Below are 2074 nucleotides of genomic sequence, written 5' to 3' on the forward strand. Positions count from 1 at the left end.
GAAATCTCTTCATGTTGGGTGTTTCCCTTGACAAATATGTAGTGACCTTCCTTATCTTTCTTTTTATATTTGTTGGTTTAAAGCCAATTGTATCTGCTACTAAACTTGCAACCCCTGCTTTTTCCTGGTTTTCATTTGCCTGTATTATACAAGTGTATCCCTTCACCCTGAGTTTATTTTTATCCTTTAAGGTAAGGTGAGATTCTTCTTTATAGCAGATATCCCATCTGAGTTTATGTATCCAGTCAGCTAGCCTGTGCCTCTTTAGAGGACAATTTAAATGATTCACATTAATTGAGAGAATTGATGAGCCTGGTTGTGTTTTGGGTGTCATGATTTTCAGATAGCCAGTGGACATTTTTAATCCTTTCACCACTGTGGAAGTGGGTTTTGTTCAAAAATTTCTGGATGAGTTTACTTTCGAGGTAGAGCATTGCACTGGTCATTGTGGAGGGTGGGTCTGAGAGTATCCTGGAGAAATGATCCTGGGCTGGAAATTGTTTTGTCTAGTACAAGTTTTTTTGTGTCAATAAATACTTGAGTCAATGAATAAATGAGTAAATGGGTAATGACTCATATTTCATCTGTGTCCTTGGACAGGATATGAATGATAATCTTCTGTACTGCTTTTGGGCAGGTTTGGGCCGGATCATTCAGGCTGAAGAATATCTGTTACAAGCCCAGTGGACTGTCCTCAAATCAACTGACTGTAGTAATGCCACCCACTCTTTACTGCACCGGAACCTGGGACTTCTCTACATGGCTAAGAAAAACTATGAGGAAGCCCGTTATCATCTGGCCAATGATGTAAACAAGCTAAATTATAATACCTGGGTATTTCTGCAAAGAGCTTTTTTAGTTTGGGTTTTTTTTTTTTTTTAGCTAAATATTTCTCTAAAATTTTCTGTTTACAACTGACCTTTTGATGGGCTAACACAATTCTAATGACCTGAGTTCAACCATTTCTGCTTCCTGGCTATGTAACCTTGCCCAGGTTATAGCTTCTCCAAGCCTCAGCTGCTCTAAAGAAAGGCAGAACAGCATACTGACTTCTAGCCCCAGCTCTGTTGTTTCACTGGCCATGTAGTCTTGACAAATTATTTAACCTCTTTCGTCACCTGTAAGACAGAAATCATAAAATAGTCTCTATCTCATTGGACCATTGTAAAGATTCATAATAGGATAATTTAAGTGTAGTACTTTGGCTATTGTTTTTAAAATTAACATTAATATCTCTACCTTAGAGTGCAGTTATCACATTTAAATTGGCTAGATGTATAAAACAACACTTATAAGCTATAAAACTCTGAACAAATATTAGATAGAATGGTAAAGATAATATTGAGCTATTCTCCCCAAATTTATGAGGTTTCCATCAGAATTTTGGTATTGGGAAATGTTATAATTTTGGTATTAGAAATGTTACTGGAGAGAATAATCCCTGAACCTGAAATCTCAGTTAGGGCAGGGTCAGACTACAGTCTTCATGCAGATTGGTTCTCTCTTTAGCCTCTCCACTGGGCACCCCTTCCTTGGGTTGCTTGACACTGCACAATGCACGTAAATTTATTCTTACCTTGCTTATTCTCTATAGCTCCCTACCACCAAATCCATTCTCTGCCCTACTCCATGGCCTGGGAACCTGACCTTTATGGGCTGCACAACCTGGACTCCACTGCTCTCTGGCCTTGGTTGGGCTTGGAGTGGAAGGCATAGCAGGGGAGTGGAGGGCAGGAGGAGGGAGAGCTTGGGCATTTATCTCTCTGATGCCTTTAGACCCCACCCCAACTCTGACAGTCACAGTATTCCTCTGTGGCCATAGCTCCTATCAGGTAGCCTTCTTCTGCAGCATTAGCTCTTGCTGGACCCCAATAACCCTGTTTTCTTCCTTTGGTTTTTCAGATGTAGGGATGGGTGATAATTATTTTGCTGTTAGTTGTCTCTAGTGTTTCACTAGCTCTTCCTAGTTGGTCCCATACCCTTCCATATCTGAAATAAAACTTCCATCAATCTGTCTTCAGATAATCTTTTTTGAGGGTGCCATCTATTTCCACCTGAGACTCTGACTCATACA

At 40.0% G+C, this 2074-nt stretch overlaps 1 protein-coding gene across 1 annotated transcript in view; it reads left to right on the forward strand.

Moving 5' to 3' along the window:
* The window catches only part of ZMYND12 (zinc finger MYND-type containing 12), a 37929-nt gene that overhangs the window by 26202 nt on the left and 9653 nt on the right, over nt 1–2074 (forward strand). The window contains 1 exon segment of the mRNA XM_023518669.1: nt 638–807. Coding sequence (XP_023374437.1) covers nt 638–807 — 170 coding nt within the window.

This window comes from Otolemur garnettii, unplaced genomic scaffold (assembly GCF_000181295.1).
Source record: "Otolemur garnettii isolate 467f Iridium unplaced genomic scaffold, OtoGar3 scaffold00144, whole genome shotgun sequence".
In the NCBI taxonomy this organism is placed as follows: Eukaryota; Metazoa; Chordata; class Mammalia; order Primates; family Galagidae; genus Otolemur; species Otolemur garnettii.